This window comes from Colius striatus, chromosome 16, assembly GCF_028858725.1.
Source record: "Colius striatus isolate bColStr4 chromosome 16, bColStr4.1.hap1, whole genome shotgun sequence".
NCBI classification, from domain to species: domain Eukaryota; kingdom Metazoa; phylum Chordata; class Aves; order Coliiformes; family Coliidae; genus Colius; species Colius striatus.
The window spans coordinates 8,417,383-8,445,200 of NC_084774.1; the positions used below are offsets into that span (position 1 = coordinate 8,417,383).

Sequence of the window (27,818 nt, forward strand, 5' to 3'; positions counted from 1 at the left end):
GGAGCGATGTGCACCCAGAGCCATCCCCACGTGCTTTCACTGAGCACCTCTGGGCTGCCCCAGGAATGAGCCAAAGACTGACCTGGTGAGCAGAAACTGATGCCCAGGGAACAGATCAACTGCTGCTGCTTGCGAAGCTCCACCATGAGGTTTTCTTCCATGTGTGCAGAGGCTTCAGGGAGTGACTGAAGCATCTCCCTCACCCCATGTTCATCCTCGAGGCCAGGTCTGCAGTTGGACTCACAGAAGAAGCTGCCCCTGGGCAGAGCTGCTGCTGGGGTCTGATCCAGAGCTGCAAACACCATGCTGGAAGGGAAAGAGTTTGGGCTTCCTCAGCCCTGGGAGGGTTGCAGTGGCTCTGGCCCTGTGCCCAACCTGCCGAGGCCAGAAGCTTCCCTTTGTTAAAGCTCAACTGTTGAGTGAATCCCCTCTTTCCATGGAGTACTGTGGGGGCTGTGAACAAGGGTTTTACACAGTAAAGGCAAATGCAGGCCCTTAGGAAATGGAGGGTGTGTTGCTACAATTTGCTCCTGCAAAGTGAAGTTCCAGTTGAACATTGTTCTAGTGAAGCTGCTTATTAAAACCATTTGAATGACCTGCTCTAGGTGTTTGTCCTGGAGGAACCTGGGGGTTTGGGTTTAAGTAAAGACAAGGCAAGTCAAAGCCAGTTCCCCACATGAAACCACTCAGACTTCTCAGACTCTTTCCAGCAAAAGCATTTGACTCCCCCAGACAGGGCCCAGCCCACTGCTGCCAGTGCTGTCATCTCCTGCCAGTGAGCAAACAGTTGATAAACACCAAGTTCTAGTCACTGGGTTCCACTACAACTACCACCCCTGTGGGAGCCTTTCAGAGCAGCACAGCCCACTCCTCTTCCCCAGAGCCCAGGAGCAAACCTCCCGGCCTCAGCCACGAGCGTCACTGACACCAGCTGCAGGAGCAGCCTGAGGTGCACAGAAGGGCAAAGAGCATCCTGCCCTCTCAGGAGCTTCTTTTGAGCACCCTGTTGAAAAGCTGGCACCTTTGTCAGTGTTGAGGCCCTTTTCTGGGTGTGATCTAGTTTCATCCTTAAGGCAACAGCAATTCCCTCAGCTGCCTGACAAACCCAAGCTCGGCCCAGCTTGTGCTGGCAGCAGAGCTGAATCCTGCTTTTGCCTGAAGGGGAGGAAAGGTGAATTCCCTCTCTCAGCACCTTTAACAGCCACCTGCTGCTCTCCTGCCACACACCCCCAGCACTGGCAAAGACATCAAGCTGGGCCAATACCAACGGGACAGCTTCCACAGCACCAACACACCCGAAGGGCTCCGAGGAAAGAGGCGGCAGCTCCCTCCCCATCGTACTCCTGTATTGCACCTTGTCCCTGCTGCTGCTCCTGGCCCTTCAGCCCCTCAGCACTGCTGCTGCTGCCTCAAACAACGTTTCACGCAGGAGATGCTCCCTGCACGCAGGGATCAGCCCAACACCTCAGCCCCCTGGCACTGCCTTACAGCACCTGGCAGCAGCCAGGACACACCATGCTGGGAGACACTGCTCAGTCACCTGAGCAGCACAGGAACAGCACAAAGGGAAGAGCAGCACGTCCCAAGCTCTGCCTCTGACAGAAGCCACACGTCCAGGGCTGCACACGGGTGCTGGACAAGTGTCAGGACAAGGAAACCTCAGGAGGTGGCTTAGGAGAACCCAGGAGAGCAGAAGAGGACAATGGCAGATTTATTTACAGTGAGACACAAAGAATACATACATTAATTAAAAATTACAAAGAATACAGAGAAAACACTTCAGGGAAGGGAGAGGAACCAGTGCTGGCTAAGCCTCTCCCCTGGGGCTGGGGCAGAACATGACAGGAAAAAGAAATCAACTGAAATCTCAGAGTGACCTCAAATCAGAAGTGACACAGGCCTCTGGGCACAGCCTCCCTGCACAGGCCTCGCTGCCTTTTCCCACCCAGGACTCCTGGCTCATTAGACTTTGGCATGATGGGCAGCCACAGGAGCCCCTGGACAAGGCTGGGGAGGCTCCATGGCAAGGAGTCACCCCCTGGGCAGCCTCCCACAGGGCCACGGCCACTGTGAGACACAGCTCCTGGCAGGGACCTGCTGGAAACTTATGGCAACTGAGGTTAACAGAGCCCCAAACCCCTGATGGGTGCACATCAGTGCTGCTGACAGGGAAGGCTTTGGGCAGTCCTGGATTGGAAGGGGTTTGCCTGTGGCAGTTGGTTACTCAGAGGCCTCATTGGGTACAAACACCTCACTAAAAACCCTCTCCCCTGCAGCCCTGACTGAGTCCAGCAGGTCTGGGGAAAGGAGGGAGCCTTCACTGCACTGTGGAACCTTTTCACTGGTAAACTGAAGTGACCAGAATAGAAAAACCTTTTTAACCTCTTTTAACAAGAGCTGCCCAGGGGCTGATGCTGGCAAAGAGAGGAGCCCACCACAGCAGAGCCCCACCAGCCCTCCCAGGGCAGGAGAACAAGCTCCAGCTCCAGGGCACACACCTCCTGTTCCCTGGAGGTAGAGGATTGAGGAGAAGAGAGCAGCTGGAGCAGAGGGCAGGGAGGGCACAGCCTGCTCCTGGCCATGGGAGAGCCCCTGGGGGCCGCTGCCTCTGTCCCCAGCCCCTCTGCACACACTCACAGTGGCTCAGCCCACCGACAAAACACAGCCAGGTCGGTACCTCACACATCCCTCCAGTCCTGTCCAGCACCGGCAGCGACCTCACTCCCGCGGAGAGGGAATCCCCTCCCCCTCAGCCCTTCCTCCTGCTGAGGCCGGCGGGGGAGGAGCGATGCCGAGGCTCAGGGCTCTGCAGCGCTCTGGGCTGAAGTCGCACTTGCCAGGCTCCCAGTGGCTCCTCCAGCCCGCTGTGAACACGCCGCCGCCGGGGCTCAGGCTCCAAGCTCCTTTCAGTTTGCCACAGTAAAGCTCCCTCCTCCGTGCAGGCAGGAAAGAAACCCGGCGTGATGGTTGTCTGAAGAGTCTCCCTGAATCCCAGAGCACCCGAAGGGGCTGGAAGAAAACGTTTCCACGAGTGCTCCCGCTGCCGTCTGAACTCCATTCGTCACCAATGTCACAACAAAAAAGGATGAATTAGCAAAAAGGGGGTTTTACTGACACAGAGGGACATCTCCCTGCTAAAAAACTCCCTCAGATATGGAACAGGATAATAAAGTTAAAATGCAAGGTATCTACAGACCCCTTTTCCCCCAGAAGTAGCCCAGAATCCATGTACACCGTGCCAAAGTCACATTCCAAAATGAGGAGCTATTTATTTCTCTCATGGCTCTCCCACTGGGTTTTGTTTCCTCAGGAGCTGGGAGGAGGAGACGTGCCCTTGGCTCCCAGGAGCCCAGGCTCAGAGGCAGCCGCTCGCCCTGGCTCTCTGCAGCGTCAGTCGATCTTCACGGCCGCGTAGATCTTGCGCACGAACATGTAGGCTGCGTAGAAGCCGATGGTGCCGGTGAGGAGCCAGAAGGACAGGACCATGAGGGCGGTGTAGCCAAAGTACAGTAAGGAAGGGATGAACTCCACGATATCCAGCTGCAACGGGACAGGAGGAAAACACGAGCGAAATGAAGCCCAGAGGGAAGAGGTGCCCAGAGCAGGCAGTGCCCTGCCCGAGGGGACACTGGGCAGAGAGGGGAGGGGAATCTCCACCCCCTTTGGTTCTCTACAGCTGAGGAGTGATCGATGCCCTTCGGGCTGCAGTGAGGGGACACAGCTCAGCCTGGCACAGGGGCCTGGGCACTGCCCACCTTCCCTCCCCAGGGAGGGGCTCCTGAGCTGCCTTGGGCTGGCATGGGGACAGGTCAGGGCTAGGGAGTCCCCACCCCCTCCCTGCCCAAATCCCACTGTCTCCTCTAGAAAGGGGGCTCTCCCACACAAGAGAAGTGCCAGTACCTTGTTCACAAAGTAGAAGATGGCGTAGATGAGCACGTAGAAGGCGGATCCTCCTGACACCAGGAACGTCCTCCACCACCAGCGGTAATCCTGGCAGGGAAAAGCCTCCTTATCCCACAGGGTCCTCTCCCTGTCACCGTCCCGGGCAGCTGTGACCCTTCTGGGACAGGGAGGACACCACCCATTTCCCTTCAGAGGAAAAGCACAGCTTGGGGCTGTGGAACTCTCTTGTCACACAAGTGTTTCCAGATGAAAAGTTGACAGTGAAGTGCCCCAGCACCTGCCCCTGAGGAGCACACACACCTCTGGCCCCACGCTGCACTCCCCATGGGGATGGAATCAAAGGGTTTCTTTGGGAAGAGATGGCAGCTCAGTGCCCTGCTCTCAGCTGCCACTTCTGGTACGAAACCACAGTTCCCAGCCTAGCAGATAATCAATAGCTTCAATTCTCCTCAAGTCAAGAGGTGTTCTGAGCAATCACCCTCCCAGAGCTGAGCCAACCTGGAGCTCTGCTGGGCTTTTCCCAGGAGCAAGGACCCTGAGCTACTGAAACTGCACGTGTGGGGATCTCACCTCAGCACAAAGCTGGAAGTAAACCATGACAATGCTGATCTGGGAGCACGATACCACCAGGATTATAAACACCAGGAAGAGAAAGCCAAAAAGGTAATAGAACTGGTTCTCCCAGATGGCCTGAAACAAAAGACAGAGCAGAAATTTGTTTCCATCAATCAGTGAGCACGAGACAAACTTCTGGCAGCCAACCCAAGGGAAAAGGAGGAGCCCCCCAGCCTGGGGCCGACGGAACCACACATCTAACGCGTTTCACAGCGTTGCTGCAGAGGAAGTAGCCTGCAAAAAGCTGCCCAAAGGCAGCTCTGAGATCATTTGTTCACCTCCCTCCATCACCCAAGCAATGGAACAGCAACTTCCTCCCTGACCACAGAAGGAAAACCCAGGCAGCAGCTGGAATGGCTCAGGGGGTGCCCGAGACCACGGCCTCTCCTGACACAATGGCTCGGTCAGTTCTCCCCTTCACCACCACCCTCCAAATCACCAAGGAGGGGCCCACAGACATCTCTGGGTGTCTGCAGCAAGAGGACAGGATGAAGAGACCCACAGCCAAGCTCTCTCTGGAGAGAACCTAGCAGCCCTTGCAGTAAGGACAGGAACAGGAGAGTGCTCCAGAGGAATCCTCTTTGGGAGCAGAGCGGGTTAAATGCTTACACTGAAAATGAAGAAGAGCTCGATGAACATGGCTCCGAAGGGCAGAATGCCAGCCATGAGAATCCTGCAGAGACACAGAGTCATGAGCAGCACAGTAGGTTACAAACCCCCTGCCACCTCCCAGCACTCCTACCAAGAGCTCCACAGCCTCCCAGCACTCAAATTCCACCCAGCAAGTGGATGACCTACACACACGGTCATCCCACATCATCACCGTTGCACAAGGAAACACATCTGCTCTGTGGCTGTCCAGAGAGCAGCAGAAGGGGATGTTCAGCAGCCCAAGGAGACTGAGGGCAGGAGGCTTAAACTCACCCAACGAATTTGTTCATGTACCACCTCTGCTCTGGGATCTGCCTGGGGATCTGATTGGTGCGGACGGGATTGTCATACGGCTGCTTGCGAAATCCAAAGTAGTAACCCAGGTAGACCAAGGGCAAGGAGATCCCAAACCACATGCAGAGCAAGGCCACCATGGTAGGGAAAGGCACCTGGAAGCACACCAAGAGTCACAGAAGTGAGGCTGGCAGCCCACCTGGAACAGACAGCCCTGCCCCTCGCCCCCAGCCCAGCGAGCGCCGGGCTGACCGCGGGACCCACCGCTCCAGAGGAGTGTTTCCCCCAGATGAAACAGTTGAGGACGAAGCAGATGCCGAAGACAACGCCTGGATACAGGGTGGCTGTCTGCAAGAGCAACCATAGGTTAAGAGAAAACGCTTGACTGAGCAGCCAGATGTTGCTGGGACAGGGCAGATGTGGAGGAAGGATCCCCGGGGCTGCAGCAGTCACACACAGCTGGGCCGTGGGGAGGGCCTCAGACAATCCTCCTGCTTTACCACAGCATGTGCTCTGCTGTTTGCCCTTTCATGGGATTCAACCCACACCACAAATGTGTGTGGAGTTATCTGCATCTGTTGCAAATCTGGATAAGCAGCACAGGACCCCCCAAGACTCACACAAAAGGCTCCCTTCTTCCATCGGTGTCCTTTCAGAGTCCGGTACAAGCGGCCAGCAAAGAATCCGCCAAAAACCCTGGAGAGAAACAAAGCCAAACCAAAGGAAATGGGCTTCCACAGCTGGGGAGAAGAGGGGCAGAGAGGAGAGCACTGCTGTGGGAGCAGCAGACACCTACCCCATGAACATGAAGAGAAAGCAGGCGGTTGTCATCAGCGCACCCCGGCTGGAAGGCGACAGCATCCCCAGCATAGCGACAACTGCGAGGGGGGAAGGGACAAAGGGCAGGAGCTGTGAGGGACATGCCAGGCAGCAGCTGGAGAGCAGTCCAGCTCCTGAGCAGGCCACAGCCACCTGGAACCTCTGCCTTCTGCACACACCTCGCTTCCTTCAAAGCACAATCACCCCCAGCACTGAGAGAAGCAGCTACTGCTTTGATCTCAAGCTACAGACCACACTTTAGCCATGGCTTCACCTGAGATTTGGGCAGGTGCAGCTCAAAGGTAAGGCACACATGTGCTGAAGTCTCCTGGCCCTCCATCACCCAGGGCTCATACATTGGTAACAGGAAACATAATCACCAAAGGATGTTTTCAGCTGGGGAACTCAGAAATGCTGAGCACAGGCCCATCACCTTGCCCAGCTCACAACAGCAAGCAGCCTGCTGCCTCCTCACCCAAGTGAGACGATCATAGGGTGAAGTGATACAGGAGAACAAGAGAAAAGAGCCTCAAGTTGCACCAAGGGAGGGTTTGGTTGGAGATTGGGAACAAATTCTTCCAGCCCTGTCTCAGGCTGCCCAGGGCAGTGGGGGAGTCCCCATCCCTGGAGGGATCCCAAAGCCATGGAGCCGTGGGGCTGAGGGACATGGGTTAGTTGTGGCTGTGGCAGTGCTGGGTTAAAGGTCAATGATCTTAAAGGTCTTTTCCAACCTAAAGGGTTCTGGGATTCCACAACTCGATGTCAGTGGGAGCTACAAGTGCCCTGGGGCATCATTGCTGCTCTCCCCACAGCGCCCCCATGCAACATGTGCCACTTACAGATGACAATCAGGATCATACAGAAGAGCTGGATTCCAGACCCCAGGAGAGAGCTGAGGATCATGGGGTACTGTGGAGGCCTGAAGACATCTCCATGCACAAGTTTCCAACCAGATTCCTCCATGGTATCTTCCTGTACCAACAACAGGGAAAGAAGGTTCTTTAGCTACCACGTGCCAGTGGAAATTCAGGTCCCATCCCAGGTTGTTCTACAGAACTGTATCACTATAAGTTAAATCTCTTTCCTCTTGGGCTTAACACAGTCCAGGCCTGAAGTGCCAGTGCAGGGCACAGGTTTACAGAGCTGTCTGCAATCATTACTGAGGTCTGCAGACATCTGAACCAGGAACGCTGATGTATGCACAGCACCAGAGCTGTGCTGACAGCCCCTAGGGCTCAAAGCAAAAGAGGGGCAAGGAAGGAGACACCACATCCAAGATCCCTCCTCATTTGGGCTTCCCTCCCTCCCTGATCCCAGCCCTGAGAGTGAACACATACAATATCATCTTCCTTGTTGTAGTTGGCAATGTCCTTGCGGAGGGTGCGGATGATGATCATGCTCAGGATGCCTGGAAACAAGCACAAAGCCCGCTGAGGGCAGGAGCTCCCGCCTGGCTGCGCTGCTCTCACGCTCCACCAACACACTTCTGGTGAGCAGGAGAGGCCCTCACTCATTAACCATCTCTCCCAGCCCGGAGCAAGGACAGAAACACCTCCCCAGGGAGCGAGGAAGGCAGCAGTCCAGCAGGAACAGGGCACTGTGGCTTTCCTGTGGGTTTTCCTCCTTGAACAGACATGCAAGGCATGTGTTAACCACACTCTGCTTCCTCAAGTACCCATCAGAGGGCAGGAGGAGGTCACTGCCCAACCCCACGGGATGCTGCCTGGCCCAGGAGGTTTGATGTGCCCCCTGTCCATTCCCTGCCCCTTCTGACCGTGTTCAGACACAGCTGCATCGCCCTCGAGCTACCTGCAGCTGAGGCCTCAGACAGTTCCCTGCAGATTCATGGCAAAGCCTCAGCCCACACAGCTCACTCACCTGACAGGAAAAAGACAACCACGACGGAGTTAATGATGGAGAACCAGTGGATCTGCACGTCACTCATGGTCAGGTACGTGTCCCAGCGAGAAGCCCACTTAATGTCACTCTCCTGAGAGAGGAGCAGAGCTCTGTTCATACCAGCACAGCCCCAGTGCCCTCCACAACACCCCTGTGCCAGCCCCAGCCCACCGCTGCCTCACCTCCCAGTGGACAGAGTAGGTGAAGAGCAACTGGTTCTCCTTGGAAGGATCTATTTCCTGAGGGGCAGAGCCTGTGGCCTCGGGCAGGGTGCACATGTTCTTCTCATCAGCCTTCAAGTCTGTGAGGGGAAGCACAGATAGGTCAGCCCTCCCCTCAGGCACCACCTCCTGCCCATCACCCTGCCCTGAGTACCCTCAGGGCACCCCAAAGCCTTTGGAAATGCTTTTCATCCCTTCCTCACCTGCCTAGCAGTTTGCTGAACTATTCTTCCACAACAGTCTCTAAGGAAAGCTGTGTGTGGGGTTTTCCTTGACTAGGAGGATAAAAGCCAGAAGCTCTGAGGCCAAGGATCTGGACCATGAGCAGAGCTTCTATTGCACGACAGGCTGAGGAACAAGATCTCTCCAGAGAGCCTGCTGTGGCCAGAGGAGAGCTGCACAGGGTGATATACACAATGGACAACTTCCCCTCAAGATCCCTGTTCCACCCTGGCCTCCTTGAGGTAGGAATGTTTCCCCCTAACCATCGTTTTTAACATCCAGTCTCCTCAGAACAGTTCCAGATGTTCTGTGGGTCTCTGGACTAGCATGTAGTGTCCCAGTGGGGGAGATCAGGGCCATGACAAGAGCTAGAGGCCATGCACACTTCATGCTAGATGACCAGCCCCCAAACTGCAATGGTTTTCTATGAATTGTTTGTCCAATGGCTGCATTTCAAGGCTCACTCTCTACTTTTAATCCTTCCTTAAGAACAAAGGGGTTTATTGTCCTTACCACTCAGCCTCCTTCATTTCTGTGCCCTGAGATCAGAACAGAAGCACCAACTGGCACCCTGACACATCAGTAGCATTCAGCTCTCGGTCTCACAAGAGATTCTTCTCCCCTTGCCCCTCTCCAGAAGAATCTCTCACCTTCTAGTTTAATGCTTTGAGGGATCACTTCAAAGCGCACGACCCTGTAGGTTGGCTCCTGGTTCTCTTCCACATCCTCTCTGTGGTAGTAAAGGATGAAGGAGAGGTGGTTGTGCAGGTAGAACTAAAACAGATGGATATTAAAGAACATGTTAGCACCCTGAGGGAGGAGTGGGCAAAGTTCAGGAGCAACAACTGCAGAAAGCAGCTTCAGCACAGAAGTCTGAAGGCTCCAACTACTCCCAGATATGTTGTGCTACAGAGCAAGATCAGGCTAATGCTCCCCAAGGGCAAAAGAAGCAGAAGAGAGAAGAGAGCTGGTGAAAAGGCAACACCTCAACCACCCCCAAGCATCAGGGACAACATTTTGGTCTATCTCTGGCCTGGAAAACCTCACATCTCAACTCTCAGCCATGCATTCAGCACCATCACCACAAAGGTCACAAAGACCTCAGCAGCTACAGCCCTGTGTTTCCTGCCTGCTGCTCCCACCAGGCAGACAAACATCACTCAGAGTTGGGGCTGCAGCTCTCAGAAGGCTCTGACATCACCTGTGCCATGACCCCAGGCTGGCACAGCAGGTTCATTCACCCATGACAAGTGCTGGGGCTGCATGTGCCACACAGTGTCTGTAAGGCAACAGGTCCTCTGGGGCACAGCCCTGGGAGACACCCACAGGGATGCACGTGACGAGCTTCCATTTGGAAACTTCAGCAGGTGTCCTCCAAGAAACACTTCACTCTTCTGAAGGACAAGATGCTCCAAGCCACCCAAAGATCAGACAGCCTTTGGGGTGTGCTGCCCTTGCTCTGCTGAGGGCAAAGCACCGCAGGAGTTTGCCCAAGGCCATGCAGTGACTCAGAGCTAGTGCTGCTGCCCATCAGAGCAGTCACCTCCTTCCAACAAGGGACGGGCCTCCTGCTCACATTTCCACCCACTATAAAACGTTTTGGTTGCAATCCCAATCCTGGCACTCCCTGAGTAGCCTTCTAAAGGCCTCTGACAGTCTCAGAGCTCCTCCAGGCTCCCTCAGACAGCAGCTGGATTCTCTACCTTGTTACCATCCATGAACCCAAGCCTGTATCCGTGCTCGAACTGCACATCCTTCTCCTTCTTCTTCTCCTCTTCCTCACGATTGGAATAGAACTCCAGCCGTGTAGCCACGGGGAGGTTATCAGCAATGCTGAAAACACACATTCCAGGTCAAATTTGTCCACAACACAGAATCCCCACCGAGACAAACCCACGCCTGAGGCGACTCACAGGTGGACGTAGTAATCTTCCCTGATGCGCTCGGCCATCAGCTTGCTCTGCTCCACTGTGAGAGTCACTGGCTTATTGTGGAGGTTGCACAGAACTTCACATTTCTTCTCCATGTTCATGGAAACCTCGAAAGGTGTGTTCACAATCCTGTCCCCCCGAAGAACCTCACCTGGAAAACAGGAAAGGAGGAGCAGGGGTGAGGGAGTGCCAGCGGGAGGGAGCGTCAGGCTGCTCACCATCAACTCTGCCCTGGGGCTGCCAGCTGCTTGCCACACACTCAGGGATAAAACCAAAAGAGTTCAGTTGTTTTGTTGGAATTTCCAAGCTCTGCCATAAAGCCGCTTACATGCCTTCAGGAAAGGTGCTTCCTCTTTCCAGCACGTGGACATCCCAGTTTGCAAACAGTCAGTACATAACAAGTAAGAGGACTTGTTCCACAAACAGTCTATTTGAGGTGACACCTGCAATTGCTTTCAGCCCTGTGAACATTCCCAGCCCCAGCTGGGCAGAGACAGCCCAGCACTGCTGGGGAAGGGGCTGCTCCAAGGGTACATACCCAGATTTTCAGCCTTGTAGGTGATCTTCGTGGGCCGGCAGAAGGGCAGGGAGTAGTACTCATAGGGCAGCTGGGTTCGTGAGCTGGTGAGCTTCACAGCCTGGAGGGACAACAGAGAATCATCCCCAGGAAAGACCTCTGACAGTTTTCTATCCCCCCAGCATCAGCCAGAAGCTGAAGTTTGCTTCAAGACACCTCCCATCCAGCTCACTTTTGGAAGCTGTTAGATCAAGAAGAGAGACAGAGGTCTCCAGCTTCCCGTCCTTCTGCACAACTCTCAGCTGTTCATTCTCTACACTTCGTCCACAGAGAAACACTTGAAGAAGTTACTTAGTGGTGGATTCTTTCACAAGGTTATGGCTCAGTGGAGTCCTCAGAGACAGGAGGAGCTCACAGGAGAGTCACATTTCAAACAAGACCACAGTTATTTCCTCAAGAAAGCTGTTCATGTCACACTGGCCCTTGAGGTCTGAGCTCCAGTGACATGAAGAGTTCAGCAGTTTTTATCTGAGGGAGGAAAGGCAGAGAGCCACCAGCCTGGGGAGACAAACCCCAAGCACTGCTGGAGAGTTGCCACACACAGCCCAGGCCACAGCTGCACCAAAACCAGAAGCGTTGTGTAACACAGGCAAGTTCACTCCTTGGAAGGGCCTGACCAATGTGCCAACTTGCCTTGTTGCTTCAGGAAGCATTTGGCTCCTGAAATCCCTTTGAGAACAGCCATCCCAATACTTCCTTCCTCTGGGAAGCTTCTTGTAGCCACAGGCAAGTCTCACTTGCTTAAAAATAGCCCATGTCTGGCAGCCTGTGGCCAACAGGAAAACTGTGCTGTGCCTCCCGTGGGAGCAGCCAGCCTCAGCACCCCAAGGGGGCTGGATTTTGCTGAGACAGAGGCCACAGCTTTAGAAAAACAAATGAAATGGGCTATAAATTGCTGATGTCTGGAAGCAAAGGCTGCCCTCCTCCCTTAGGGGTGAGGCAGATCCAGCATCCACAGCCAGCAACGCTGCATAGGACATCTTCAGCAAGCCTGGGCTGTGAGACCTGCAACACTCAAGGACAAAAGCCTGCACTTGGAAAGGGTTTATCCTGGATCTCATCTGACTTGGAGACAGAAAACTGAACAGGTTTGATTCAAGCCACATCTTCATTCCTCCACGGACCTACCACCTACAGGCCCATCCTCTAAAAGCACCTGGAGAGTCACTGTGAGGCTGGGCAAAAATCTCTGGTTAAACTCACTTCAAAGCTACAGTGAGAAGGAGAGTTTGGAAACCAACACAGCAGTGTCTTGAGGACTTTGGTGCAACTGATGAAGGAATTTGGTAGAAGATCCCAGAAGCAAAAAGAGAAGCATGCTGAGGGCTGCAGGGCGAGAGGCAGCAGTGGGCTGCTCATCCCCAACACCCCGCACAAACGCTGTGAAGGGAGAAAGTGTCTGTCCCCCAAATGTCAGTAAGCAGATGCTCAGGTTTGACTGTCCAGTCTCACTTAACTACTGTGATAGAAAGAAGGACAAAAGTAAAAGGACACAAAGCCCCAGACCCCAGGGTAACAGCTCCCTCCACGCTCCTCCTACCTTTATTTCTACAGCATCATTGTGGTGGAAGTTCATAGGAGCCACACCAGGCACATAGAAAGAGTCTGTAGTGTGCAGCAACAACAGGCAGAGCAGCACCAGCCTCAGCCTTCCCTGCCAAAGGGAGAAGAAACATTAGAACATGACAGAAACACGGGAACGACGGCAGAGACAGGCAGCAGCAGTGGGAGTGCTGGCCCCAGGTGCTGCAAAGGCTGCACAGGCAGCAGGTGAAGCACAAATTACATTCAGAAAAGCTGTTCCTCACTTTGTTTTGTTACTGGATGAGTCCCTTTCCTCCCTGGCTGTCTCTCCTGCCCTGGGCCAAACACTGCCCTTGTCCAACCAAAACGTGCTTGACCTGGCAGCTGACTCTGCTACTCCCACCCACCTCAGCTCCTGTGCTAGGGAGCTCCCTGGCTTCCCAGAGAAGAGGGATGTAGTACTGGCACTGGCTGTGTCAGCTCTGCTTGCCAGCAGTCAGCCTGTCACTGCTCACAGCCCCTGCAGTGGACAAGGGCCGATACCCAACGAGCCTCTCGTGGCTGTGTTCGAGGGGTGCCGACAGCAGCACTTCCCCTATTCCACTCCCCTTTCCTCACCCCTCTGCACCCCAACACAGCTCAGAAGCACTGAAAAAGTCTCCAGTCCTTTTTGAGGGAGCAGAGAGATGAGTCAGGCTGGAAGGTCTGAGCAGGTCCAACACAAGCTGCAGCACAGCAAAGCCAGGAGGGAGCTGCGCCCTGCCCTCAGGGAGCCCTGCCCAGCACCAGCAGCAGGGCTGGGAAAAGGAACCGAGCTTTAGATCCAGCAGCAGCTTGGCTGGATTAGAGCATCAGCTCTGGTCTAATCTCTGGTATAAGGAGCCTTCAGTCCCTTCTCCTGAGCTCCCTGTGTACAGCACCAGCAGAACACCACACAAACCCCAGAGGCCAGCTGGGACAACTCGAGCTCATGCTAAAGGGGGTGACAAAGCCACGTGCCCCTTCCCCTGCCTGGCCTCTGAGGGGTCAGTCCCTGTGACCTGCTGCCCAGCTGCCCACAGGCAGTAGCTCTGCCAGCAGGGGCAGGACACAAATACAGAGGAAACAGAGTGACCAGGCAAGAGGCTGGGGCTGAAACGAGCCACCACCAGCCTCAGTTACCACATACAGCTTTCTATCTTGCAGGGGACATTGTCAGGTCTACTCTAAGCTCAGCCTAATGCAGGCAGAGACTCAGCTGCACAGCAAGTGGGAAACACTCCTTTGAAACCCCTTGGACTCCCAAAACTGATCCAACCTGAAACAAGGTGAGGTTTGTTGCCAGTGCTTCACTACACTTTGCCCTCTGTGATCTGGTAAGAGTGCCCTGTGCCTCTCCAGCTGAGCAGAAGGAAACAGCAGTGTCCTCCCCACGCTCTGCAGCACCAGGAACCTTCAGCAGTTCTGCTGCTCGGCTTGTGACCCAAGTGCCAGGCACACACATCACTCAGGGGAACCAAAGAGGGATCACCCAGCCGAACCCCAGCCTGCTGAGCCCCCACCCCACACATCTCTGCTCTCACATTGTACTCCCCTCCAGCGTGTGGTGCCAACAGCTGCCACTGCCAGGGTCTGAGCTCCCACACTGATGGAAGGGAAGGGGCAAACAGGAGCTGACAAGCAGCTCTTCCCCGTGGCCAACACGCTCTGACCAACCAGAGGCTGCCACAGACTGACAGCTGGAGAAGAGGCTGAAGCAGCAGCAGTTTCCAGTGTTCCACGAGCACTGGAATGGGGCTGGGACCGTGTCAGGGCTGCTTTGGCTCTGACAGTTTCATCAGCCACATGGGAACTTAAAAATACAACACAGTGTTTGCCTCAGGAGGAAAAGGAAGTAGGAGGTGGCAGTGGGGCTCAGATGAATGAGATGAGGGACACTGTCCCGTTCCTTTTGCACAGGGAAGGGCAAGAGGGACGTCAAACAGCTGTAACCAACAGCTTTTAACTTTCAAAGGCAGCTGTGAAGAAAAAACCCAGGGCAAACACCAGCTGTGCAGAGCCAGTTGTCCAGCAGGACGCACAGAGCTCCTGCTCCACGTCACAAGGCGGCAGAAAGGGAGGAAAGACACGAGCTTCCACTTTGTGAGAGGGGAAAAGCCCCAATCCAGGTGTAACTGAGCAAGCTGCAGCTCCCACCCACGTGCAACATCCACACTCAGGCACATTACCAGTGCTAAAGGCACTTGCTGGCCTCCCCCCAGGAACCAGCCTGGCCCTCGGCCCCCTGACAACGACTGGCACAAGCTCATCTTTCCTGCCTCTGGCTCTGGGGGTCCCTCAGCCCAAGACACTCCTCTGAAGGCTCTCTGAGGGGGTCTGTCCAGAGGCTCCCCTGCAAAGCACCCTCTGTGCCCGTCTGGCCCCTGCCCAGCTCCCCCTGGCACTGGCAGGGTCACTGAAGGCTTTGGAGACAAGAGACACATTCACATCCATCTCAGCAGAGCTGCTCACAGGCTTCTCTGCCCCTCAGAACAGCAAAGGCTACGAGGCAACTCCCAGTGGGACCATCTTCCTCTCTTCACACCCGTTCAGACGCTCCTTCCTCCCTGCCTGAGGGGATGCAGACGCTCAAAGCAAAACAAGCACCAGTCTCTGCTCTCCCTGCCAGCTTCTGCCAACCTGGATGCTCCATGGGACTCCTCACACCTCATCCTAGCCAACAGGTATCAGCACGAGTCGCTCACACAGCCCTTCTCACAGCACCTTAGCGAGGAAACACCCTCCCGTGAAAGGCGAGGGGGGAAACCCGCTTTTCTACTAGAAGACCTCAGGCAGGTCATCAACATCTCAGCAGCTCCGTTTCTGCAGCGAGGTGCCTGCCTTAGCAAACTCCGAGCACAAACACCTTCAGCTCTCCAAGGAGTGGGGCATAACTGGAATAACTGAGGCGCCGAGACACGGAGAGGTGAAGCAGCTGCCGAACACCTGGGGAAAATCACACGCGACGCAACAGCCTCTTTCCACGGCACAAGCAGCTGGCTCAGGGCAACGCTGCCCTCTGGGAGAGCGGGGAAGGGAAGGGAAGGGAAGGGAAGGGAAGGGAAGGGAAGGGAAGGGAAGGGAAGGGAAGGGAAGGGAAGGGAAGGGCAGCCGGTGGTCCTCACAGCCCAGAGCGGTGCAGAGAGGCCGCGGAGGCAGCGCGGGGCCGCCGCAGCTGGGAGCCGCCGCTCGGGCAGTGACAGCGGCCGCGGCGCGGAGACAGCCCCGGCCAGACGCGGTGCGGCTGCGGGACCCGGGCGGGGGCCGGCACCGCGTCCCGCCCAGCGCGGCGCAGGCCCGACACGGGGCCCCTCGCACGGCGGCTCCCTCCGGGGCCGCGCCGAGGCCGAGGAGAGGCGCGAGGGCCGCGCCGGGGCCCGTCGGCCGCCGCACTCACCATCGCCGCCGACGCCGCCATCTTGGATCCACGTGTCGGGGCGGACGTCAGCGGAAGCGGCGCGCGCGCGGCCGCGGGGTTATCGCCATGGCGACGGCGGCCGCGGCGGAGCGGGCCCGGCCCGGCCCCGGGCGGCGGAGCCCGCGCGGCCGCTGTGAGCGGCGCCTGGCCCGGGCTCGGCCCTGCTGCCGCGCGGCGCGGGCCAGGGGCCGTCGGCTCGGGCCCCGGCGAGTCTCGGGCCCCGCAGAACCGGCCGGGAAAGGGCGGGCCGCGCCGCCATGGCTGTTGAGGGCAGCGGGCCCTCGGCGCGGAGGGCGGCAGCGACGCCGCGGGCGCCATGGCGGGTGCGGGCGCTGAGGCGGCGCGGCCCCGCTCCGACCCCGCCGCCGCCGCCGCGCTGGGGAGCGGGAGCAGGGGCCGAGGGACGCGAGGGCCATCAGTACCGTATCGGTTACGCCGGGCAGCCGCGGCGGGGGATGGCGCTGGGTGACCGTTACGGGTCCGTTCCGACCGCCGCCGTGTCGTGAGGCCGCGAAGCTGGGGCCAAAGCGCACCATGGCTTCAGGCTCGGGGCGGGACGGAACGCAGCGGCAGGCCCAGCTGCGGCCGGCTGGGAGGCAGCCCGAGCACGCAGCGGCCTCCTGCCCCCAGATAACACAGCGTCGAACGCCAAAACCAAGCAAGAGCGTGTAAGGAGCAAGCAGGGAGCGCCGCGCTCGGTGCTGAGGCGGGAGGCGCACCAGCAGCCGCTGAAGCCTGCGGGGCTGGGCCAGGGAAGGGCTGCTGGGGCTGGCGACTGGCTCCGGGCAGCCCTCAGCTCCAGAACCCGCTCCAGAGGCTCTCTGAAGGGGGTCTGTCCACAGGCTGCCCTGCAAAGCACCGTCTGTGTCCGTCTGTCCCCTGCAGCCCTGTCCTCACCACAGCTTGCCCTCTGCAGGGCGAGGACCATGCAAAACAGGAAGGAAACCGAGGAGGGAGAGCAGAGAGATGTGTTTCTGTGATATTTGACATTGACAAGCCGGGGTGCTGCGCAGAGGACGAGCTGATGAGCTGCAGCTGCACCGCAGCGTGTCCCGTGGGAATGCACCGGGATTGCCCCAGCGCAGGGACCGGAGACACGGGCACTGCCCAGCACACCCAGACCGTACCAGCCCTCACAGCTAGAGCCCCTCCTTCTGCAAAACAGCCTGGCAACATCTCAGAAGGGTTTAAAAAGGTATGATCTGGGCCTTTTGGATGTGTAGCAGACTCAGGCTCATCCCCAGCTCTCCTCGCTCAGCGCTGCCGGGGCAAGCACCCGCCTCACGAGCACAAGGCTTCGTGCCCCCGCTTCCAGCTCAGCCACACCGGGAAGGTTGCAGTTCCCGGGCCAGGCTGGCAGGGGCAGCGTGTGCAGGCAGAGCAGGAGCGGGACGGGGAGGAGCCGGGGCGCGGTGCCGCAGCCTCAGCCCGCGCCCAGCCTCACGGCTGCTGCTGGTACTGGCCCTCGGTGCCGGTGAAGACATCCTCCAGAATGCTCTGTGTGCACTCGAAGGTGGGACGATCCTCTGGTTTGTTTTTCCAGCATCTCATCATCATGTCGTAGAGCTCCTGGGGGCAGTTGTGGGTGCGGGGCACGTGGTACCCACGCTCCAGCGCCCGCATCCCCGCCGCGCTCGACATCCCCGAGGAACGGCGCAGCAGGGGGAACGTGTCACGGCTTGTCACACATTCCTCCCCAAGGTAACACCAAACCCAAACCAAATCCACCCTTTGGGCAACATCAGCAGGAGGAAAAGGGCAAAAGGATAGGTTAAAGGGGGTGGGAAGGGGGAACTGCTGCTCCTGGCCAGGGAAACGAGTGTGTGAGTGAGGCTGTGGCGGCTGCAGCAGGTCAGTTTGTGCCCCAGCTGAGCACATCAGATGGGAATTATAACCATTTTGCATCCATTTCAAAACAAATGGAGGCTACACTTCTCCATCTGCTGAGCCTTTAATGAGCCATTCCTTCCAATAAAAGCTGGGCTTGATGGCAGAGTTGTTCCTTCCCCAACCGCCCTTTGTGCCACCCCACGTCCTTCATCGCTGCTTTGTGGCAGCTTTTACTCCTCTTGTACAGAATCCCGTGGGGGGAAAAAAAGGTAGCAGAGAAACTGTTGATATAAAACACAGGGTGGTCCCTGAGGATGATGACTGACAGACTGCTTGAGCCTTCCCAAAATCTCCTGGCCCGGCTCTCAGCCCTGAAGTGATGTGCTGCTTCCAAACACCTGATCTACAGGAGGCAGAGAACCAGGGATTTTGTGCTGTGACACAGAGCCACAAGGCAGGAACCCCTGAGGGAGATACCCAGGGCAGCCAGCCCAGCCTGAGCTGGGGCAGCTTTCTTCTTACCTTAAAACCAGGATCTTACACTTTAGAAGCAGGGAGACCAGGTCTGTCAGAGATTCTGACTACTGCTGGTTTCCCACGAAGCTGGAGGCCTGGCAGGAGCAGCCCCAGGGCAGCATACCCGTCTCACCAAAACAATGGGTACCCTGAAGTCTTGGGCTTATTTTAGGGGCTCCCCAAGGGAGATGTCCCAATTCTGCCTCCTGGAAGCTGAGAAGAGGGGGCCTGTGCCACACTGCTGTGAATTTCAGGGCAGTGAAATCAGCTGGTGGCTGCTGAGGACTCCCAGGGAGAAAACCCTCTGACTCCTCCATCCCAGGGAAGCTCTGTCCTGAGCAGGGGGTGTAGCTGAAGGAGTGGTGCAGACTGCTCAGAGACCATCGTGTGCTCTGGGCTCCTGTCCATGGCTCACAGACAGAATCACCCTCTTGAGACCCTGTGCTACCATCTGTGAGCTCTGCTCCTCCCGTGAGAGCCACCTTCCTCACCATTCCCCTCTGCTCTCACAGACTGAACTCCATACAGAAATGAATCCTGTGCTTGGGGCCCAGAAGGTGGAGGATGGAACCTGCCATTTCCCCTCCTTACCTGGGTAGGGGATGCGCCTGTACGTGATGATCTCAGTCAGGAGGATCCCGAGGGACCAGATGTCTGATTTGATGGTGAAGGAGCCATAGCTGATGGCCTCTGGTGCCGTCCACTTAATGGGGAACTTGGCACCTGGGCAAAGAAATCCAGTGGGAAACATGAGCTTCAGCCCATATGGTGAGAAACTGTGCTGAAATATGGGGAACAGGAAACTAACAAAGAGAAGAGGAAGAGGTGAAGCCATGCAAATGAGAGCAGCTTCCCTCATCTGCACAGCCCTCAAGGGCTCTGAGGGACTCCCACAGCCCTTCACCCCTCTGACAGCAGCAGCTGCCCCCAGCAGCTCCCCACCTTCCTTCCCCCAGCAGCTCCCCACCTTCCCTGGCCGTGTACTCATCATCCTTGATGACTGGCCAGCCCAAAGTCTGCAACCTTGCACACCAGTATCGCTGACACCAGGATGTTGGCAGCTCTCAGGTCTCTGTGGATGTAGGTCCTCTTCTCAATAAAAGCTATTCCTTCTGCAATCTGTAAAAAGGGGAAAGAGACAAACACAAATCAGCTCCTTGAAACACCACAACCCATCTCAAGGCATTACAGGTCACTCCTCCCTGCTGCAGGATGTGACTGACTCCTGCTGGGAATCCCTTGCAGAGGAGGTCAGGACCGGGCTGACCAGCACAACACGACCATTTAAGGTCTGCTCCCTCCACACCTGGGCAGAGAAGTCAATCAGCTTTGGGAGTGGCTGCCTCTTCCCATCCTCGCTCTTCAGGAAATCCAGCAAACTCCCTGCAGACAGCGAAGGGTGTGGGGCTGGTGGCTCAGCCCTCTGGGTGAGCTCCCTCCTGCCTTGCACAGTCCTCCTCCTTGTCTGCCCCCTGTCCTTCTCTGCCAGGGCTGTCACTGCATCCCCCAGCCCAGCTCAGCCCCCTGCCCCAGCACACACAGCCCCAGAGCCCACACACAGCCCCAGAGCCCACAGCCAAGTGCAGGGATGCAGGAGGGGCCGATGCTGCAGCATCCCTGTTGCAGCTGGGTACCATGGTTTGGCCTGGCCTGTGGCAGCTGCACAGGGATGCACCAGCACCTTTCTCCATGAGCTCTGTGATGATGTAGATGGGCTCCTCCCTGGTGACCACTGCATGCAGCTTCACCAGCTTGTTGTGCTGCAGTATGTTCAGCAGGTTCACCTCCGCCAGGAAGGCGGCCACAGACATGCTGCCCAGCTTCAGCGTCTTCACTGCCACCTTGGTGTGCTTGTTGTAGGTAGCTGTGGGGTGGCACAACAGACTGCTCCCAGGCTGCCCAGTGCCCAGGCACTGGGAGCACTGGATTTTGGAGCTGAAGCAGCCAGTCCTGCAGATGGAGCTGCTGCATGAGGTCTGGAGACCCCCCACACCCAGCCCCCAGCAGGTCCTGCATTAAGTCCAGGGCCACCTCCACTTCCCCTGCTCCTCTCCCACAAGTCACTCTCTCCCTGCTATTTCCCTACCTCCTCTCCCATCCCTCATCCTGATCCTCCACTATCACCTTGATCTTCATCCCAGCTGCCTCCTCCTCGCTCTCACCCATCCACACTTCTCTGAACTGCCTGGCTCAGCTTCCTCTCCAGCCTCAGCGACTCCCGAGGGATCTCCCAGGCATCCTTCTGCCAGGGCTGCTGAGGTTTGGGCACACAGCAGGGGTGGGTGAGCTTCTGGCACAGCCCATCACTCTGCCCTGCCAGAGAGCACGAGGGGCCATCAGCAGCCCCTCTCAGCCGCTGCATTGTGCTTCAGAGCAGAGCCCACGGCAGCCTCTGTGGCAGCAGCAGCAGGACAGCCACCACCCCAGGGAGTGCAGGAGTCACTGTGGGTCACAGCTGGAGCCACAGGCAGGAGCCCCTCGGCCCCTGCACCCCCAGCTGCTCAGGTCAGGGGCAAAACCCCGTCTGGGATGTGGGGCCCGGGGCTCACTCACCCTTGTAGTGACTGAGTGGCCATAGCTCTCCGGATGGCTCCTGCAGCCCCGGGAGCATTGAGGGGGCAGCCGCTGCCGTTCCTGGTGCATCCCACCCTGCAGCAACGTCCTGCAGCCCGCCGCTGCCCTGTGCCCTCGCTGGCAGAGCAAGTGCTGCCAAGACCCCGATAACCCCCGCGCGGCCCCGGCAGGGACCATCTCCCCGGCTCTGCACCGGGACGCTCCGGCACCGCTTCCCCCGGAACACTGAGACGCCGCCGCACCGAGAAGGGCCAGACCCAGCCCCGGCACGGAGACGGACCGAGGCAGCGGCGGCTGGCCCGGGGCAGGGACGGACTCACCGGGCTGGCCGGGACCGGCAGCGGGGTTCTCCCCGCACGGCCCCGCAGCCCTCGGGGCTCCGCTCTCACCTGCGCAGCCGTCCCGGGGAACGTCCCCGTCCCGCTCCCGGGCTCGGTCTCGTCTCGCAGCCGCCGCGTTCTGCCCCGGCCCCGCCCCGGCCCGCCCCTGCCCCCGCCGCCCTCCCGGGGCCGCTGCTGCCCGACGGGACCGGCGCGGCCAATGCCTCTCGGTACCGGCCTCGGGGCACCCAAACCGGGACAGAAGTGAGGACTCCCATCGCACATCGAATCGGACCCCTCCGGTCCAGGAAGGTTCCCCTGGGCCAAAGGCAGCAGAACTGGCTTTCGTGGGTGCCTCTGCTGCCTGTGGGGACCCCCCGTGTCATCAGGATGGGCTGTATGCCCCCCGATGGGTGCCAGAGACCGCCGGGAGCCCAGAGGGGTTTGAGGAAGCCTCTGTCCTGGTTCATCCAGAGCACCCCTGATGCAGGGACGGGGAGGGCAGCAGCGAAGGGCCCCACGGCTCCACCGCTGCTCTGGCTCGGGGTGGCAGAGGGTGGAAGCACATCGCCTGCAGCAGGATTTGCATATGTATATTTTTAAAGGAGAAAAAAATGACTAGTTGGAGGTAGCCCCAGCCCCTGGCTGCCCACGCACCGGCCGCGGGCTGCAGCACCGACCCCCCGAGGGACAGCGGCCGGGGGACATCATCCAGGGGACACTGGCCAGAGGAGAGCGGCCAGGACCTCGGGCTGAGGCTCAGGAGGCCGGCGGGGAGCAGGACCCGGCCCTGGGCAGCGGGAGGGGCTGCAGGAAGCCGCGGCCCCAGGCAGCAACTTCCTCTTGTGAAACAGCCGGACGGGTGGTGCAGGGCCACTGATGGGACACCACGGGCTGTGTCACAACAGCCTCCAGCTCTGCCTCACACTGGGGTGCTCAGCCACAGGAGAGGGGACACTACACCAGCAGCCCCTGCTGAAAGCATCCCGGGGGCTCTGGGTAGGAACAGCCTTCCCCAGTGCTTCCCCTGTTTTGGAAAGCAAAAGTGTTTTTCCAGGGTGCCCCAGGCCAGTGGCACGGGCAGCAGCAGGCCAACAGTGGCCACCAGCCCCCCAGCACAGCACACACTCGCTGTGCCTCTGCACTTCTGAGCTCCCCAGAGTCCCACACTGCCAGGAGTAACCCCCAGGGACAGCCCAGCACAGCCAGGAGCACCCAAACCTGTGTGTGGCATGGGGGTGGATGCTGCCCAGGCCAGCAGTGGCACAGTGAGCAGCCCCCCACCCCTCACAGCCTTTCCCTGGGGAAGAACCTGCTCCACTCCCAGGCCTGGCATTTAATTGCAATCTACAGAAATTACAGCACCTGGTGTTGCTGGCCTGGAGCTCCCCCACTGCCATGGCAGCCCTGCGATGCCATCACGCCGCTGAGAGCTGCCAGGGCAGCACAGAGCCCGTGTCCTCTCCTGCAGTGACACAGAGGGGGGCAGTATCCCACCTCCCAGGCAGCGGGGCAGAGCTGGGCACGCGGCAAACCCTGGCTTGGAGGTGCAGCACATTGGTGAGCACAGAGGGCACCTCAGCATTGCCTCACAGGTAGTTGTCCTCTTCCTCCTCCTCCTCCTCATCCCGCGCCAGTGCCTCGATGTCGTGGGTGATGTCCGTGATGATGCGGTTGAAGGACTCGGCCTCGGAGCGCAGGGAGCAGCTGTCGTAGCTGCGCACGGCCGAGGCCGACGTGTTGCTCATGCTGCGCTTGATGCGCCCGAAGCTGTCGGTGAGGATCCCGCCCTCCCGGATGCCGATGCTCTCCAGGAACGTCTCAAAGTACCCGATGTCTTGGTCGGGGATGAAGGGCCTCATTCCTGCCAGGGGTGCTGTGAGCCTCGGGGTGTCTCTGCCCTGGTGGGCAGCCCCACCAGCTGCTTGAAGGGGATGCCATCCCATCCATCCCATTGCATCCCATCCCATCCATCCCATTGCATCCCATCCCATCAGCAGCAGGACCCCAGCACTCCCCAGATCACACCCGCCACCATCACCCACGGGCTGCAGCGGCGTGGCCGGAGTGACCGAGCGCCACAGCAGGGCCGCAGCCACTCACCCAGGAGCAGGAACTTCCTGCGCTCGCCGTAGAGGCGCAGCAGCTCGGCGCAGTACTGCGGCACCGGCGTGCCCAGGCGGTACTCGCGCAGCAGGACGGCAAACTGCTGGATCTCCTGTGGCGACAGCTTGTTGCGCAGCTGTGGGGACACAGCCACGGGTCAGGTTGGGGACACGGGTCCTGGACTGCCACCTCGTGCCTTGCTGGCCGCTCTCTGGCACGGGGGGCTCAGGCCTGCCCGCTGCCAGCCCTCCCTGTCCCCAGCCGCACCGTCACCATGTAGTCCTGCAGCTGCTCCAGCCCCACGCCGCTCTGGTCGCTGCCGCTGCAGGCTGTGGCCAGGCTGTGGTGGGACTGGTGGAAGGAGGGCGAGGAGGCGCCGCTGTAGTACGCTTCAAAGGTCTCGTGGGAGCCATTGCTGTGGGAGGATGGGGGTCAGTGGGTCTTGGCACCCCTCGTGCCCACGTGCTCCTCCATACACAGCACCCACCATCAGGCAGGGCTGGGGCATCTCTGCATCCACAATAGGAACTCACCCCGGTCAGGGACACCCACCTGGGAGTAGGGGCACCCACCCAGGGCAGGGACACCCACCCCAGGGCAGGGACACCCTGGGGACCCAGACTCACAAGGAGCTGCAGCAGCTGAAGTCGGCATCGTAGGCGTACGTCCCGTCTGTGCGGCAGCTCTCACCTGCGGAGGGAGAGATGAGGTCTCAGAGTGGGGCTGAGCCCTTGCCACGGCTGCTGCCCCCCATGCAGGTGCTCACACACCCCTGCCCGCCAGCCCCACGCCTGTCCAGCCACTCACTCCTGCTGCAGAGCCAGGGCCTCGTGGGAGTGGAGGTGTAGTGGTACCCAGCACGGTCGACACACTCGATGCTCTGGTCGCCGTAGATGATCTGGAAGACCTGACAGATGAGTGCACAGGACTCCTCGCCGGCATCCTGCAACAGGAGAGAGGGAGGGAGGGAGCGTGGGTGGGTGCCGGTGGGTGTCCGTGTGCCAGCGAGTGGGCACATGCCACGGGGCCACTCACCCTGTTGGGCACGGCGAGGATGATGAGGTTGGAGTAGGCGTCGGGGCAGGGCTCCTGGGGGTCCAGGGGGTTGCTGCCCGCGTGCCGCCGCTCCCAGCTGCCGAAGCCGCCGGTGCCGCGCTCCCAGCTGCCGCCCGCGGCCCCGGCCCCGGCCCGTCGCCGCTCCCAGCTGCCGCCGCACGGCTGCCGCCGCTCCCAGCTGCCCGACGGCCGCCCGCGCTGCCGCCGCTCCCAGCTGCCGCCCCGCCGCCGCTCCAGGCTGCCGCCCTGACGGGTCTCCTGTCCGCCCCGCGACGCTCGCCAGTCCAGGCTGCAGATGGTGTGCCGCCGCTCCATCGGGCCCCCCAGACGCCCACCCTCCGGCCATGAGCCCCCGGGACGTTTCTCGGGGGGGAAAGCCTCCGGCACACCGGCCGGGGCCGCCTCGGGGTGTGCTCCAGCGGGGACCGGGTCCACTCCCAGGCCTGGGGCAGCAAGGAGAGATTGGGCTTCAGGGCAGGGAGCTGTGCTGCCCGCCCTGCCCTGGTTGCCCCATCTCACCACCCAAGCAGGATGCAGAGACGGAGAGAGCCCCAGCAGACTGAGAGCAGTGGGGCTGGGGCAGGGGATTAGAAGACCCTCCCTAGAGACCCCCGCCTGCAGCAAACAGCTGAGCCTAGTTTGCTGATTAAAGTGCCAGAGCCCCTGCACCGCCCCCCCCCCCTCCCCCCCGGCTCCATGTGTGGGGAGAGCAGGAGGACAGGGGTCACTTCCAGACTCCTTTCCTCCTGTCATTAAAGGGAACGGGCTGGGAACGCAGCTGGGACCTGCCAGGGCAGCAGAAGCCTGAAGACAGGGAGCCCTGTGGAGTGAGGACAGTGGGAAGCAGATGCCCATCAAGCCCCTTGAAGAGCCGGTGGGTCAGTACAGGCTTTTGTGGATGGCCCCAGAGCCCCCCCAGCACCCCCCAGGCTCCAGCCCCCCATGTCCTGAGGACACAGGGCGCTCGGGGCTGGCTGTGCCACTGCAGGTGGCCGTGGCTTGATGGCCACACCGGTTTTGAGGATGAGGAGGTGCAGAGCATCGTCACGCAGGTAGGAGGCTGCGGCGATCTCGTGGGTGGGGATGCGCAGGATGAGCTCCTCGTTGTCGCGCCAGGTGAGCAGGAGGCAGCGTGCCGAGAGGCTCAGGATACTGTCCTGCTCCGGCGTCGTCTGCAGCGGCAGCTCCTTCAGCTGCTGCGGGGGCACACAGGGCTTCGGGCACCCGATGGCATGGGGCACCCGGCGCCCACCCCCGAGGTGTGGGGACCCCTCTTACCCTGGCCGTGTCCAGCAGCTGCAGCACCTCGTCCCGGCTGGAGGGGTTCAGGGAGGATGTCACCCAGGTCAAGTGGCCTAAAAACTAGTGGGAAGAAAGTCCAGGGCAGCTTGAGGGGCTGGGGCATCCACCCTCCACACCTCAGCACCCACGTCCCCTGGGGTACAGGGAGACTCTGCAATGGTGGGTCCTCTCTGCACCCCCAGCTCCCCCTCCCTGAGTGTTTGCCAGGGCAGGGAGGGGACCAGCACCCTCCTGGCCACCACAGGGGCAGTGGCCTCATGTCTGCCTTCCCCGAGCAGGTAGGGACAGCCCTGGGCACCCCTTACCCCTTACCTTCACCTCCTTCTCCACATAGTCGTGCAGCAGGATCTGGGGGTCGATCAGGTAGTCGGGGGGGTAGAGGGGCACGGAGTGCAGCGGCCGCCGGTAGACGCTGCTGCGGAGCGCCGGCCTCCGGGCAGCCTTGGGGAAAACCAGCCTCTTGATGGGAGACACGAAGCCCTGCCAGGGAGAAGGGGCACAGGGACACATCAGCACAGGGCACCTGACCCTGGCAACCACGCACGGGCTCTGCGGGACACCTCTCTGCTCACTCACCCCAAACTTGCACCGTTTGGGTGGTTTGGGAGGCAGCGAGTGGGGACCCCACCTCACCCCTCTGTGCCAGGGGAGGGGCTGCAGGGCCCTGGCCCAAGTGTCCCCATGCACCTTGCCCACTCCCACCCTGCCCCACCGGCCCCCACGAGGTACCAACCCCAGCCCCACGCACCTTCTTCCCCTTCTTGGCCTCGCAGTCCATGGTGAGGCCTCCGGCACGGCCGCCCCACCGCCCGCCCGGCGCCGCCGCGCTTTCCTGCATCGGAAACTCCACCAGGACGGCAGGACGTGAGTTCCTGCCGGGGGTGCTGGGACTGGGCTGGGCTGGGACTGGGCTGGGATGGGGACAGGGATTGGGGCTAGGGCTGGGGCTGGGATAGGGACAGGGATTGGGGCTAGGGCTGGGCTGGGACTGGTGTGAGCTGGGGCTGCTCTGGGCTCTGGGCAGAGGCAGGGGCTGAGGCAGGCTGGGGCTGGAGCAGGCGCTGGGGCTGTGGGTGCCCACGGGACCCGGCTGCAGGGCAGCCCCTGCTCCTCACTGCCACGGGTGGGCTCCTTGCTGGGTCTGGTGCAGGTTCTGCTGCCTCTGACTCCTGTTCTCACAGGGCAGTGCTGGGGGGTATCGGTCCTCTCTGCGCTGCCCCGTCCTGCCCTGGGCCCTGGCACGGGGAATGGCACTGGCAGGATGCTGTGCAGCTGCACCCAGCACCCCGTGCCCACGGCCACCCATCAGGCACGAGTACCCCTTGGGTCTGGGGGTCTGCCGGGGATCGGGGCCCCTGACGGGGGGAGGTTGTCCCGGCAGTGGCCGTGTCTGGCAGTGGCCATGTCCGGAGGCTTCCTCCCCTGCAGCTGCATCCTGCCCATGCACCCTTTCCCTGCCAGGCGGCAGGCCAGGGCCAGCACCGGCCAGGGCCACCGACACCGGCTGCAGCCGTCCTGCCCCGTCCCCCCACACCCCCAGGCACCCCGGGACAGATGGGCAGCGTCCTGCCCCGCCGCAGAGCCCAGGGGGTGAGGGCAAGGGCAGGTTCCTGCAGGCAGAGCTTATTGAAATGAATTTAATATCTCATGTTGCAGCAAAATTAAAAATATACAAAAGGTTTGTGGTATACAAAAAAGTCTCGGTCCGGACCCGGCCTCCCACTCGCCCCCTGCCCGCGCCGGGGGTCCCAGAGAAGAAGGTGGCACACAGAGTATTTACAGTACGTGACAGCGGCCGCGAGCCCCCGGGGGCCGGAGGGAAGGACCGGGGACGTGGCTGAGACCCCCCGACCGCCTCCACAGCGAATGAACGGCCCCGGCCCCAACCTCTCCCCGCTCCCTGAAGCAGGGGCAGCCCGCGGCCACCCCACCGGCCATCCCCCTGGACCCCCGTCCCCGGTGGGAGCTCCAGCACCCCCGGAGCTGCCCCGTCCCGTCGCACCCGGCGTGGCCCCGGGTCGT

General features: G+C 59.8%; 3 protein-coding genes across 9 annotated transcripts; all 3 read right to left on the reverse strand.

The window, feature by feature from the left end:
* Positions 1 to 201: 201 nt before the first annotated feature.
* Positions 202 to 16,574, reverse strand: TM9SF4 (transmembrane 9 superfamily member 4). 4 transcript variants are annotated; one of them, XR_009819852.1, is made up of 19 exons: positions 16,072 to 16,102; positions 12,673 to 12,786; positions 11,094 to 11,193; positions 10,538 to 10,706; positions 10,328 to 10,457; positions 9,275 to 9,398; positions 8,364 to 8,482; positions 8,161 to 8,272; positions 7,620 to 7,690; positions 7,122 to 7,254; positions 6,260 to 6,341; positions 6,084 to 6,159; positions 5,728 to 5,811; positions 5,443 to 5,618; positions 5,128 to 5,191; positions 4,474 to 4,593; positions 3,901 to 3,990; positions 2,678 to 3,540; positions 202 to 306 (listed from the first exon to the last, which is right to left on the reverse strand). XR_009819852.1 is itself a non-coding variant. In XM_062009287.1 (18 exons), exons 2-18 carry the CDS (start codon positions 12,706 to 12,708, stop codon positions 3,391 to 3,393), a joined length of 1,836 nt encoding a protein of 611 aa, XP_061865271.1. In that variant the 5' UTR covers positions 12,709 to 12,786; positions 16,515 to 16,574; the 3' UTR covers positions 1,695 to 3,390. The 4 variants fall into 4 exon arrangements, 2 of the variants coding, with proteins under 2 accessions (XP_061865271.1, XP_061865273.1); XR_009819853.1 differs by lacking the exon at positions 202 to 306 and adding an exon at positions 1,650 to 1,670; XM_062009287.1 differs by lacking the exons at positions 202 to 306; positions 16,072 to 16,102 and adding an exon at positions 16,515 to 16,574 and having other exon boundaries at positions 1,695 to 3,540.
* An 831-nt stretch (positions 16,575 to 17,405) lies between these two features.
* Positions 17,406 to 21,393, reverse strand: HCK (HCK proto-oncogene, Src family tyrosine kinase). The gene is given in 9 exon segments (XM_062009294.1): positions 17,406 to 17,738; positions 19,033 to 19,161; positions 19,406 to 19,440; positions 19,442 to 19,557; positions 19,745 to 19,821; positions 20,120 to 20,302; positions 20,601 to 20,629; positions 20,631 to 20,751; positions 20,992 to 21,393. Coding segments are annotated over 9 exon segments (954 nt in total). The 5' UTR covers positions 21,050 to 21,393; the 3' UTR covers positions 17,406 to 17,532.
* Positions 21,394 to 21,910: 517 nt separating this feature from the next.
* CCM2L (CCM2 like scaffold protein) lies at positions 21,911 to 26,867 on the reverse strand. Of its 4 annotated transcripts, none has more exons than XM_062009291.1 (10): positions 26,545 to 26,867; positions 26,109 to 26,276; positions 25,773 to 25,856; positions 25,507 to 25,690; positions 24,474 to 24,937; positions 24,246 to 24,336; positions 24,065 to 24,128; positions 23,706 to 23,853; positions 23,436 to 23,574; positions 21,911 to 23,253 (listed from the first exon to the last, which is right to left on the reverse strand). In XM_062009291.1, exons 1-10 carry the CDS (start codon positions 26,632 to 26,634, stop codon positions 22,922 to 22,924), a joined length of 1,764 nt encoding a protein of 587 aa, XP_061865275.1. In that variant the 5' UTR covers positions 26,635 to 26,867; the 3' UTR covers positions 21,911 to 22,921. The 4 variants fall into 4 exon arrangements, with proteins under 4 accessions (XP_061865275.1, XP_061865274.1, XP_061865276.1 ...); XM_062009290.1 differs by having other exon boundaries at positions 24,246 to 24,381; positions 26,545 to 26,861; XM_062009292.1 differs by having other exon boundaries at positions 21,911 to 23,196; positions 24,246 to 24,381; positions 26,545 to 26,856.
* Positions 26,868 to 27,818: the final 951 nt, after the last annotated feature.

Bases quoted from the DNA above. Each gene is read 5' to 3' on its own strand.
- TM9SF4 (XM_062009289.1), bottom strand. From the start codon at position 16,092: ATGGCGGCGTCGGCGGCGATG. The intron at 5,619-5,727 runs GTGGGTCCCGCG...GTGTGCTTCCAG, and splicing joins GGAAACACTCCTCTGGAGCG to GTGCCTTTCCCTACCATGGT. The intron at 5,192-5,442 runs GTGAGTTTAAGC...GTGTCTCTGCAG, and splicing joins TACATGAACAAATTCGTTGG to GATTCTCATGGCTGGCATTC.
- CCM2L (XM_062009290.1), bottom strand. From the start codon at position 26,634: ATGCAGGAAAGCGCGGCGGCGCCGGGCGGGCGGTGGGGCGGCCGTGCC. The intron at 24,129-24,245 runs GTGAGTGGCTGG...CTCCCTCCGCAG, and splicing joins GCCCTGGCTCTGCAGCAGGA to GTGAGAGCTGCCGCACAGAC. The intron at 23,854-24,064 runs GTGAGTCTGGGT...ATCCTCCCACAG, and splicing joins TTCAGCTGCTGCAGCTCCTT to CAATGGCTCCCACGAGACCT.